A 12,511-nucleotide genomic window follows, 5' to 3' on the forward strand; every position below is an offset into this window, starting at 1 on the left:
TAAACACTGAAGAATAAAACAGCAACAGATCCTAAATATGGATTTGTGGTTGTCCAAATAAAGAAATTCCCTAAAATAATCTGGTAAAACAAACCACAGGGGCTTACAGAGCATCACATCTATTTTTCAATACCTTTTCATATTTGCTGTATACCACATGTAATATTTTATCCTGAAATAAACACTTCTAAAGTTTTACCCTTGTGGTGATGCAAAATCATCACTGCTTGTATATTTAAAGTTTTTAAAAAAACGACACCAGCATGTCATTTTTGGTCCTTTTGCAGAAACCCAAATATGCCACCAACTGATAGCTTTACAGAACATTTTCAAATTAGTTGAGTTTAGATTTACATACAAACAAACAAGTAAAGCATAGTGAAGTACTGCACATAGATGTATACATTTATGTAGTTCACTAACTGCATGGTAGTTCTTTTACCCTATCGTGGGACAGGGAGAGGTGGGAAAGCTGTGCTGGCTGCAAAATGTTTGTTAGGTTTTGGTGACCAGCCTTGATTTCATTCGTTTATAAAACACTGGTAATGCAGGCATGGCTCAAAGGTACTTGGGTAGTTCTGTTAAGTGTTTGTGGTAGGTGTAATCAAATCCATTCAACTACTGGGCCAAATGTAAAATGTGAACCTGCTCTCATTCTTTTCACAGGCTAAGATAGGTATCTCACAATGAGGGCCAAGAACTCATTTTCCGTAAATAGGATGGAAGAAGTAGGAAGTCGTTATGGTATGATTTATCTGATTTCCGTCTTTATGAATTTGGAAGGCATATTCCATATTACATTCCCTCCTTCCTTCCCTGCACAACTACAGTAAACCTTGGCCAAAAAGAATATGGACATTATTTGGAGACAAATACGTGTTTATAGCCCCATGGTTTCCTGCATGATGGAAAGGTAGTTTGTCCTTCTCCATTTAATGAAGAAAATGCATCCTGTTTTGCTCCAGTAAAAAGAATAAATAAAATATATATTGGTAATGCATGACAAAAGCTGTGTTCCTTGGTTCTCTGTACCTTGCCTCCAAATACCCCTTCTGTCTTCATCAGCTCAAACTTGGTTGGTCGCTGAGGGCATATAATTTGGTTAAAAAAAAAAAACCTAAATCCATCGTCATGAGAGGTAGGTGGATACTTTCCCCCTCACTCTGCTTTGTTTGCTATACTAACCACTTTAAATTAGGTTTCTCTTTCATGGATTACCAGTAGAGTGGATTATGGTCTTTCTGGAGTCCATCCTAGACAATATATGCCTGTGTGACTATGGCAATATTTTTGTGGTATTCTGAAGCTTCTTTGGGCATATTCCTTGCAAATTCTCATCCAGATGAAGACGAAGCAAGCCCTAAAAGTACTCCAAGACCTTGTAGGAGAGAGACGGGGTAGAACTAGAAAGACTGTAGTGATGAGACTGGGAAGAGAGAAGGAGAAGAACTACAAAGACTGTAGAGAGGACATGGCAGCAGGCCAGGAGTGTTTTTTTTTTTTAAATACATTTGCAAAGAAGCTCAGTTCAACTATGAATGTGACTGCAGGTGGAGACCATTAGGCCAAGAAGATATGCAATACTAGTGACTACTATACAAACACATTAACTCTGGCATCTTTAGGTCTATGCCTTCACTTTAGAATGGAGAAAGGAAGTGATGAGAGAGAGCACAGAGGGAAGTAAGAAGGTAGGAAAGGAGAACAGAGTGGTTAACCCTTGCAATCCCAGAATTATTGCTAGTCACCGGGCATTACACAAATGTGTCAGACAGGTGAAGAGGGGAGCAACGGATGAATGAGAAGGAATTGGGGTGAGCACAGCTGAAGTATTTATAAAGGATAGTTATCTACATTATCAATGAGTACCATTCAGATTTATCCAGTTGTTAATCACTTATTCAGAGATGACAATGACAAAGTGGTGGAAGTGAAAAGGGTAGTAGAACAAAATGTAGTAATGAAGGGAGGCCAGAACCAGGAGGGGTACTGCAGATACCTTCACCTCTACTTTCAGTATAATTAGCTTTACAGAAATCCTTTTCACATGGTTAGTTTGGTCTAGAGATAAACAATCTGGGTAGTGAAGGAGAGAGACTATACACAGATACGAAGCTAAAACACATATCTACATTATTACAAATTTCCAGTGTTGGGTTCAACTAGCCAAAGATCATTCTTAAAAAATAATGGGAGAAAGTGGCGTGTTGGTTAAGGGGCAGGAATGGAAGAGAAGCGGACAAATACAGTCAGCCGCTTCACCTCACCAAGATCAAGGATACATGTGCATTGGGTCTCCCAATTTTTCCACATTGTGGGGAGGGTTCTTGATAGAGATGAAGAGTACTGGAGCCAGTACGGTAGAGCAGAAAAACACAAACCCTCACTTGCTCAGGGCGCAGTAGAAGGCAGGTAGTTGTGAAGGCACTGCAGTGCAGAAAAACCTACAGGGGATTTCGATACTAATAAGAATGAGGCAAACACAACAAAGCCATGTTTTAGAATATGCAAGTCATAATCCAGCTATAAGAGGACCCTGCAGATTACAAAGCTGGAAACCCCACTGAAGAAGTATTTTAGTGAAGGATGTGAAACAGGCCATAACTAGCCAGAAACACGAGTGCTTGGAGGGACTGGGTGACACCATTAACACGTCCTACAGTAGAGGTTCTGTAACCAGAAGCAAGAAGTGAACTACAGGCTTAACAACTGACCATCTAGTTTAGCAGATTGCCAATTTTGCAGAATCTTCAAACATCAGTATACCCAATGCAAGATGATCAAACTTACCATGTCAGAAAACATGTGGGACAAACCTTTCTTTAGCCTTAGGGGGGTTTCTTTACAGGATTTCTGGTCCAGCATGGAAAACCTTTAGATGATCAGAGTATGGGCCATAGTGGCGACCACTCCGCAGGACCCATTGGGTGTTTCCCCACCAGGTTTCTGCCCATCAGCCTAGCAGGAAACAGGTGGCTGCATTGTTTCCTGCTCATAATCGAGCCAACTGTAATGCTGTTGCTTGCGCAGAGAGTGTACATTGCAAGGGTGCAGGACAGAGGGACCCCTGCACTGCCCATGCCAGGGGCCTCCCTGTGGCCCAATGCACCTGTTCTCCGGCAGCCTTTCCATGGCAGTGGTACAGCCATGAAAAGGCTGGCTGAGAATGAGGTTGTACTCCACAGGGCAGCTCTGCATGCAGTGCTGCCCTGGCGGATTAAGACCTCCACCCACCGTCAACAAGTCGGGATCTTAAGATCGCCAGCCTCATAATGAGGCCCTATCTTTCCAATCGCCTGGAAACAGAGCTAGCATTAAAAGCAATTATTCAATGTGGTAGGACCATCTATGGCCACAAAAACTAAAATATAACACCATCTTTTGATAAAGATTGGCCCTATTAAGTTAACTATGTAAAATTAATTTTAATATTAGAATTCCTAAAAAGAAAGTTTTTACTTCAGACTATTTCATTGAGGATTGCAGAAATCACAATTGAAACACAAAATAATCATCAATTCAGCTCTCACAGTGCACTTTAGACACATCCAAACAAGTTTAAGAAGGTGTGTGTGTGTGTGTGTGGAGGGGGGGAGGGGGGGGGGGGAAAATCAGACAGTAAAAGCAATAATGAGGTTACAACATGGTTCTGCCTTACATTTATTGAGACTTTTTCCAGGTCTGCATAAAATGGTCTCTGTGACCTTTCCACACTAAGCGTTAAAAAAATAAAAACACACCACCCCACACACTCACTACTGCTCCTATTCTTAATTAAAATCTGTACTGGTTCCAAGTATTTGGACCTCCATCTTTCTAGCTTACAAATATATTGATTCAAGTAGAAAACAGGCAATGACAATGCAAAGTAGAGGCAAACAACTTCTCTGGAGAACTAGGAAATTTAGGAAAGTGTGAGAAGAGTAGGAAAGAAAGAAAATTAAATTTAAAAAAGGAACACTTACTTTGACCCGAACTTGTTCTACGACATTCAGTTCTTCTAAGCTCAAGGGATGCTCTGGATCATTGATTGAACGAATAAGATGTAGAAATGTTAAGGAAAAAAGATGATGCTGAGATTTAACAAATTCACAGAAAGGCAAAGTTCACCAATTTAGGTCGTAATCGAACCCATTTCCCGTCAAAAAACACAATCGTGACCCTTGAGAAAATGTAATTCTTAATTAGGTTACCAAAAATGACAAAAGGTTTTCCAGCCCCACCCAGATTGTCTCAAGCCACGAAAGATTGCCTAATTCATAAATGCCACCCCCCACTGAAGTAAGATATTTTGAAGACTACTGTGGATACTAAAAAAATAAAATACACCTTTGTACATCAGTTCTGACTACCCTAAAACTGTTTTAAGCAAGATAGATAGCTTTAAAATGTATTTCCATCCTACTCAAACCATTCAGGAACCAGGGCCATTTTCCTGGTTTGTGTCTTGGGCGTACTTTAAGAAAGACACCATACTTTGTAAATAGGACTCTTGCTGTTTTTTGTTTTTCTTCAACCTGTCCTCTTCTGCTTGAACATCTTCCATGGCTTTACCTTCTCTTAGTATGGCTTCTGAGAGATGACACCAAAATGTCAACTCTCACCACAGACTGAACCCCTGCAGTCTCACTCAATTACCAGCTTTTTATCATTGGGCGACTTGGTAGATCCTGTAGCTCAAGCCATCAAAACACACAGCATTTTCTTTACCCACAACCTAGTGATTCACTTTAACAGCTAGATACACAACTGCTCATTTGTTAGAAAGGTTCAGGAGAAAAGAGGGAGTATAGCCAGACAAGACTAAATTGTAAAGTTTGCCTTCAGTATTTCTGAAGAGAAGAAAAAAAAAAAAAAAAGGCCAATTAGGCGTTATCGCATTTTACCCACTTTCTAACTTTTTACATTCTGAAAAATAATAAACTTATACCTCAACTGTGATAATCAAACATGTTGGCTGCCAGGGCTGATTAATATCCAATGAAACTTGGAGAAGGTAAGGTAATAAAGGGGGAAGGACACTTGCTGATACCACCTCAAATGTGAAAAACAAACAATTAGCAAATTCATTAAAAGAGGTATACTCAACCCTAGATCTTGCTACTTTTCAACCAAACACTGGGCAGGATTTTTTTAAGAAAAAAAAAAAGTAAAAAAAAAAAAAAAAAAAAAAAGACTAGTTCACAAATGAATCGTAGACAAATAAGAGTAGCATCAACAGATAATTGGTTTCTCCAGTGCCTGATCACCAACAATTCAATTTAACACCCACTTCACCCAGCAACTATCAATTCAACTCTAAGACCATGCTACTCCTCGTTTGTTCTTTCACATCTATACAACACTTAAATAGGTACTCAATATTAAACCTACTCGATCCGCCTCCATAGGCACGGTAGTCAGCCACAGCTTTCAATGAATATTCTACTCTGCTCATATTGCCCTCAATTTGCTTGTGAATGTTGCACACCCAGGTCCTAAGAGCTCCCTGTGCACACTAAGACCCCTCACTGTTCTTCATGCATGCCATCTTCGGGGTCGAACATTTCATCCTTTGTATACCCATAGCACCTATTTATGGATGCAACTCATACCCTGTTTTCACTCACATACTTCTTGTATCACCTGGTTAGAAAACCTACAAACTGTCTTGATTGCATTGCCTCATTCCAGCTTGCCCCTTAGGCTATTTGTCAAGATACTGCTGCAGTTGTAGAATTAAGCACTAGGTTTGACATAACTTCCTTTGTGCAACACTGAAAAAAATAAAAATGCTATGTGCTAAAATGCATCAGGATATCATAAAAACATTAAAACAAATAATTCTGTGAAAAATAAGTATTCCTACAAATTCATGCAATAAAGAAATGAAACCAATACCACAATGAAATGCTCACAACATTAGCAATCATTATGAGGAACACTGTCTCTAACAGCTACAGGTGCCATGTTATACTGTGTCCATCAAAAACTATAATATATCAGATTCTGACCATCAGTAAGCTGTACATTACCTGTCCAGACCGCTACAATTCAGGGTGCCGCATATAAAATAAAAATGTATTTGCTCAGGAGTAATGCTGTACGTATGCAAGGGCTGCATTAAAGAATACAGTGGTGACCCTGAACAACAATTTGACTCATAGGGGAAGGACAGTACATATACAAATCTCCAGGTGAGAAAACAAATAAATTAAATAGACAACTCCCTGGAAGGATTTTGTTGGCCTTCCTGAATTACTTTCCCATTCTTGCTTCGAAGTTTCCTCCTCAGTAGTTAAATCATTACAATAAATTACATACTTGCAGATCACACTTATCACAGACTAGATTGTATCCAAGAGCTTGACTATTATGTTTATGATGACCCAATTCAAGGGAGCTCATTTCAATAATGTTGGTAGAATGTAAAGCCAAAACGATTGTGCCAATATTCAAACCTGCAGGATCCATTACGGGAGGTGACGGGTGAAAGTCTAAATTGCAGTACCTAGGTTCCCAACATGCCGTCTTGGTCTGTATAATTTACAACTCACCTTGCACAAATAGGAATAAACACTAGCATTGTATGCATATCTGCCTGCATGTTAAAATATTAAAAATAAAATCTCTTTATCAATTTCACTATGCGTTAACATGAAAATACTTAAGTTTACAAAACTATTTGGAGAAAGTGCAAAATGGGAAATAGGGTAAACTAAGCTAAACTAATATCGACTTATAAAGAAGAAATTTTCAAAGTCCAATATCTGATAAAAGTTTAAGATTTGGAAACTTCAGTCATGGATGTGAAAAAGATAGAGATAGCTCAACTAAGTAGACTGGCATTAAATAGAAATTAGCAAGAGTAGACGATTTAAGAATATATTTGTTAGGCCGGGATAACTGTATACACCTGCCAATTTTACCCCAAATTCCTTTCATAATGAAATGGGTGGCATTACTCATTGCAAATATTGTTTCCCCACACTGAAAATAAAATGTATATATATTTTTCTCATGGAATGACAAAAGATCCAGTAGTTATATGCAAGGCCAGACCAGGTGGAAACCAAAAGGAGCCCACTACTATACAATTGATTGCACCATTTGATCACTGAGGTTAGAAAAAAAAGAAAAGAAAAATAACACTCACACTTGGCATTAACGTGAGGAAGCTAATCTCAGGGATGCCTGTACCAACTGTACACCAAGGCTTTTTAAAAGATCAATGAAAAGTGTAGCCCAAGTTTAGATTAATTTAATGAAGGCCTGTGAAAGGGTAATTCTTGTGCAATGTATACCAATATGGGAAAAGTACCATTTACCAAATGCCTTCAAGAGTAAAGTTACTAGAATAAAGAATAAGCATTTGCAAAGCAACGGGTCTTGCGTTTAGTCGAGTTAAAGCCATTAGCGGTGTAAACTTCTAACCGTACTTTTCTTGCCACAAGAACTGAAAAGTAAAACAGTTTTACATAAGTGAGCTGACGGCCGCCATGAGTGCAAAGCAAACACACAGAAGGAAACAGAAGTTCGCTTGCAGTGAAACCCATCGGCAAAAGTGCAACTATCCATGTAACAGGGTCGATGTCATACAAAGCGCTCTACTACTGCCCAGGGAGATCGCGCTGCCTACGAAATAAAGAGAAAAGATAGTGCAGAAACCATACGGAAAACATGGAGCCTCGTATGTTTTCAGTAGTTGGCTGGGGCGCTTGAGGACCAAACACCAGAAAAGGCATGAGGTATGCATACTTTTCACTAATTAAATCACGCTAATGTCAAAAGGCAAGCCCACAAACCAAACTGATGGGCTTGACATGGGTGTGGTTAAAAGCCAACAGAGAGATTACACCAGGGACAGAGCGATTTGCGCTCGACAGAGAGATTACACCAGGGACAGAGCGATTTGCGCTCGACCCCAAGTAGAAGGAAGAATTAATGAAATTGGAATTATATCTGCAGATAAATGTTTCACCCAGACAGAGATGACTTCGCAATTAGCACAAATGCAAGTTTATTCAGTCTTGCATTTGTCAGAAACTGAAATCTGTCAACAAAATACAAGAGTAGAAAGTGTGCAGCAACAAGTGAATAAGTGTGTCACAATAAATCTAATTCCTCTACAACAAGGAAGAAGCAATCAATAACTGGAATAAAGAGGTGGGGAGGGAAATGAACGTTGAACTACAGAGGAGAGGTCTGAGCTAATGTCATAATCAAATGTAACATTTTTAATGCAATAATCAATATTTTACACTGTTTCCGTTGTACCCGGGCTAAAATTTCTTAACATAACCTAAGAAATATTAAGCCAGACATACTATAAATCAATAGTGGGTAAGATATATTAAACATTTGTTGGCTGGGAACCTTTGAAGGCAATGATAATCTTACGCACACTGAAGAAAAACATTTATTCACTTCAGTTGTGTTGCTCAACAAGTAATAGTGAGGCACTTGATAAGTACTGATCATTCAAATATAAGGACAGGTGTGGGAGAGTGTCAAATTCTATCCAATAGTCAAAAGTATGTTCTCAAAGAATAGACAAAGAAGATAAAGATAAAGATGTGGCATGAAAGCCCCTACCTACATGGAAACTTGTTAGGAAAGTGACTTTAGGGGCAGAACTCTAAGCAGTCTTAGAAAAATGTATGCCAAGAAACCAGACAGACCATGGTTAAAAGTTAGGGACATTTCCTTAAACAAAAATAATTGAAAACATATGTAGGATGAAATTAAGGATCTACTATTATACGTTAAACTTGCATGCAATGATAGTGGGCGAAAAAGAAAATTAATTGGAAAAACAAAATATGTTTTGAAAACAAATGGTGCTAAACTTTACTTATATGTTGTATAGCTGTTTCTGGATAACTAAATATCCTTAGTGGTAAGATTCCTACTTTTCCTCCATTTCTTTCTAGGGCTCAAGAGCCCTAAAACTTGCAGCCATAGTGAGCCTTCAACACAGTTTTCCATATATTAGTACTCACATAGTGTGCTTTAAGTGACATGGAGTCTGAAGTGACATACATTGCAAACTACCATGGGTGGTGAGGATTAAACCCTTCATGAGCAGGTAACTGAGGAACACAGATATAATTGAATGCATGAATCAGATTGATCCAGCCAAGAGAATTTATCTGTTATAATTAAATGCTTGAATCAGCATTTTCCAGCCCACAGAATTTACCTGTGCACTCTAGGGGTTGACATATTAGGTCAGGCCAACTGGCCTGAAGCTTTAAAATTCTAGCTTTGAGCTTACAACTCATTTTAATTTAGTGGTATTACATGAAACCATTTGATAGCCATGCGCAAAACATTGAATTTTGTGAAATATCTCCTACCTGTTTTATATGTAAGTATTAAAAAGAATTAAGTAAGACTTACAAGTTGATTATTAGACACTTTATAGAATCACCATTATATTCACTGTGCATTAAAACATTGAGCAACTGTGTAACTCCATGAACAAAAATAATGTTTCAAAAGCTTTGTCTTTTAACAAGGGAATAGATACAGCTAAAAGTGTTTATCAAATGGTCCGCCAGCACCGATCACTTCACCCAGGAGTTAGAGGAGGGCAAACCACTGTCTAAAGCCAAATGCCTAGTAAGGCTCAGCCTGAGGTCCTCATTTATTTTTACTGTATTGTTCTAAAGCACTGCTTCACCAAGTAATATAACAGCACTTCACAATATAACAACATTTATATATTACTATACATAAAGTGTGCACAAGCAACATAAAATGTAATCCAAAGAATAAAAGTGGCAAGCATTTGCACTGGGTCTCACGTTTGCTCGAGTTAGAGCTATAAGCGTTGTAAGTTCCTAACTGGACTTTTCTTGCCACATAAATTGAAAAAGAAAAAAGTAAAACAGTTGACATAAGCAAGCCGATTCAAAGTGCCATGGCCGCCATGAGCACGAAGGTGAGACACAAAAGTAAAATGAAATTTGCTCACCGTCAAACGTATTGGCAAACGCGCAATTATCCATGTAACAGGGTTGATGGCCATCGAGGTAACGAAACTGCCCCAAGGAAGGACAAATGTAAAGCATTTACCAATGATAAAGGATATTTGAAAGGCAAGCCCATGAAAGAGGGCTAGTGATGGGCGATGGATGTGGTTAAAAGCTCACAGATAGATTACAATAGACCAGAGCACTTGCACGCTCGACCTACAAAAAAGTATTTTTGTTGAAAAGTGATTTAGCACATATACCTGAAATTGTATTCACCAGTCTACTGAAGTTGGTCACAAAGGATTAACCTTGCACAGGAGAAAGTTCTACCTATCCAGTGGCTAAACTGCACAACCCAGAAAACCTGGATGAAACCTTAAAGACCATACCATGTGATCCTAGACATTAAAGTATTCAACTTTGCCATTATCATCACGTCTGAAAGCACTTTTAAATACATGTGGCTTTCAACAACATCCCTTGTTTCAATTGCCTATATTTATCTCAATTAAAAGCCAAAAACACACAACGGGTGCACGACTAGATTCGCACCTTGGTCCATTAAGAATACATGCCACTCATCGCATAGATATCATAATGCTTTAAAGTTGAAACAGTTATGCAGGTTACGGAAGTTCACTTTTTAAAGTTTGAAGAGTCTATCTTATTTTTACATTAGTTGCACAAGGTACGTGCCAAGAATGTTGTCGGCTCGGGCTCTTACTGCAAAACCAGACCCTTGGCTGAACTCTCTTAATTAGCAGATTCGCCCGCCTCTAGCAGGAGCCTGCAAACTCCCTAGATGCCTCGGAATAGTGTGAAGGCTCCCACACAGCCCTGACCCCACAGCCGGCTGCACAGGATATCAAAGATCTCCCGTTCGTCTATCTGGTCCGGCAGGTCCTCGTCCTGTTCGCGGGCGGTGAGCGGCCTGTCGCCTTGGCGCTGGTAGATGAGCGGGTTGGCGTTTTCCAGTTGATTCCCCCCGGTCATGCTGCAAGAAGGGAGCAATTCCGATGCTAAAAGTAACGTGCTGAAGCCGCTCCCGGAAGCTATGACCTAAATCCCGGAAGAGAAAGCTGTCCTGAAAGCCCCAGTAACCAAGGGCCGGGCAAATCTAACTGGACCGCCATCTTAAAAAGTAGCCCTTTCAATGTAGAGTCTGAAGTGAGAGGACCGCAGGACTGAGTCTAACCATATTAACAGTACATTTGTCGTTTTTCAGTATTTACTACTTAAAATTACGAAATTCTTAAAAAGTAAAGCAAATGATATTATAGTTGCACATATGAACATTTAGTTTTATGGTTAAACCCTAAAGACTGCAATAAATTAAGAAACCATTTTTTTGTTTTTTTTTGGCACACGTAGCTGACAGCATTTCCAGGTCCATGTGCACTCTGGTTGGGCTCCGATGGCACCAGTTCTGATGCTTGATCTGGCCTGTTAGGTGGGATTGCCTCCTACATGATTGCATGAGTGAGGAAAGCAGAGGTGGGTACTTAAAATGTGACGAGTCCCATGTGATGGCCTGCCCTGGATTTTATTACAAGACCGGAGGCTCATATTATGCGTTCTTTTCTTACTTTAATAAATACAGCAGCCAAGAAACTACAAATCCCAGAAAACCTGGGAAAAAAGCTACAATATTTCGTCATAAAGGGGATAACCAATCACACATCGAGTACGAGTACAATTATCTTGACTGAGAGCAACAAGCCCTCTTTTCTTGCTGCTCGCAGTCACGATAAGTACTCTCCTCGCTTCATATATATTTATTTTCAATGCGTTTTGTGTTTTTTCCAATTATATTTCAAATAATTGCTTTTATTGTTACCGTTCGTGCCTCGCGCTCATTTAGAAAGTTCTGCTGCGCGTGCTGGTTCCCTGAGGCTCTCCGCCTCGTCTTTATCTTCCGTTGCACTCGTTAAACGGCTGTTGTGTGGCGCTTCGTTCCTCGTTGAGAGGCCTCAGGCGGTTTCGTTTTTTTCACACCGCTTCCTTATCCCTTTGCTCGGCTGCCTTCCAGATGTCCCCTCTTGCCTCTGGGGGTGTTCCTAGTTCCCCGGCAGTGACTCCCCTGCTCCCTCTCGGCACACGCCCTCCTGCCTGAGTTAGGTTAACCCCTGCATGTCTGGTTTCCCTGACAGTTCCTTTCCTCAGTAGTTTTTCATGGTTATTCCCTTTCTTATGGGGTTTTTGGTTATAATATTTTTAATATTATTATACTTTAGTTATTCTTGGTTTGTTTTTATTGCAACTTTTTCCCCTTTTACTCCATAATGTCTGGGGATGAACAAGATCAATTTTTTAAAGATAATTTGAAGTCCTTTATTAAAGATTCTGTGCAGCATGCTGTTTCAGTTTCCATGCTGGATATTTTCAAAAATGTAGAGACCTCTCTATCTAAGATGTTACAGCCCTCTGGTGATGTTCATTCAAAAAAGGGAACAAAACGTGCGGCTCCCTCCCGGGTGACTCCTAATGGCGTTTCTATCAAAACTGGGCCTCCCACCCGAGAGGTGAATCCTTCAGGGCTCCCTTCTTCCCCC

At 39.7% G+C, this 12,511-nt stretch overlaps 1 protein-coding gene across 1 annotated transcript in view; it reads right to left on the reverse strand.

Moving 5' to 3' along the window:
- Positions 1-11,018, reverse strand: part of CIAO2B (cytosolic iron-sulfur assembly component 2B) — a 33,426-nt gene extending 22,408 nt beyond the window's left edge. Inside the window, exons 1-2 of the mRNA XM_069233804.1 lie at positions 10,824-11,018; positions 3,966-4,043 (exon numbers count right to left, since the gene is read on the reverse strand). Of these exons, the coding sequence (XP_069089905.1) occupies positions 3,966-4,043; positions 10,824-10,952 (207 nt within the window). The 5' untranslated portion in view covers positions 10,953-11,018. The remainder of the gene's footprint in view (positions 1-3,965; positions 4,044-10,823) is intronic.
- Positions 11,019-12,511: the final 1,493 nt, after the last annotated feature.

The sequence above is a fragment of the Pleurodeles waltl genome, chromosome 5 (genome assembly GCF_031143425.1).
Source record: "Pleurodeles waltl isolate 20211129_DDA chromosome 5, aPleWal1.hap1.20221129, whole genome shotgun sequence".
NCBI lineage: Eukaryota > Metazoa > Chordata > Amphibia > Caudata > Salamandridae > Pleurodeles > Pleurodeles waltl.